At 49.1% G+C, this 527-nt stretch overlaps 1 protein-coding gene across 1 annotated transcript in view; it reads right to left on the reverse strand.

Annotated features, from left to right (window-relative positions):
• LOC119587385 overlaps positions 1 to 423 on the reverse strand; it is a 3,438-nt gene extending 3,015 nt beyond the window's left edge. Inside the window, exon 1 of the mRNA XM_037936128.1 lies at positions 207 to 423. Within this exon, the coding sequence (XP_037792056.1) occupies positions 207 to 415 (209 nt within the window). The 5' untranslated portion in view covers positions 416 to 423. The remainder of the gene's footprint in view (positions 1 to 206) is intronic.
• Positions 424 to 527: the final 104 nt, after the last annotated feature.

Below are 527 nucleotides of genomic sequence, written 5' to 3' on the forward strand. Positions count from 1 at the left end.
CAAAGGTTATGTAACGGGGTCGCTTAATTATCCCCTAATCTAAAGATGGATTAGATTGATCCATCGTCTGAAACTCACTCACTCACTCGCTTTTATTGATGCTCTTATTAAGACTTTGTCACTGCAAAAAATCACTTCAATACTAAAGCACTCAAGACCCTATTATGCAAGATGACATAACACAGAGATTGCAGAATGGCACTCACCTGTTTAGTTCGTCAGCAACGGCCTGCGCCTCCGTCCTCGAATTGTTGCAATGCACTACCACGTTGAAACCTCGCCTGTGCAAAGCGAACACGATGGCTCTCCCGACTCTCCGAGCTCCTCCTGTGACCAGTGCCACTCGGCCCTCCCCCCACTGACTGTCTGTCACTGTGGGGTCATGGAAACCATTAGCCACTGTCTTCTTCTCCATGGCTCACTTGGTACTTTTGAGGCCCGGTGCGTGAGGGAAACTGGCGAGCATCGCTTGTTCCACTGATGTGATCAAAGCAAGGCGGTGAAAGTGAGGCTAGGCTGGTGGAATT

The sequence above is a fragment of the Penaeus monodon genome, chromosome 22, assembly GCF_015228065.2.
Source record: "Penaeus monodon isolate SGIC_2016 chromosome 22, NSTDA_Pmon_1, whole genome shotgun sequence".
Classification (NCBI taxonomy): Eukaryota; Metazoa; Arthropoda; class Malacostraca; order Decapoda; family Penaeidae; genus Penaeus; species Penaeus monodon.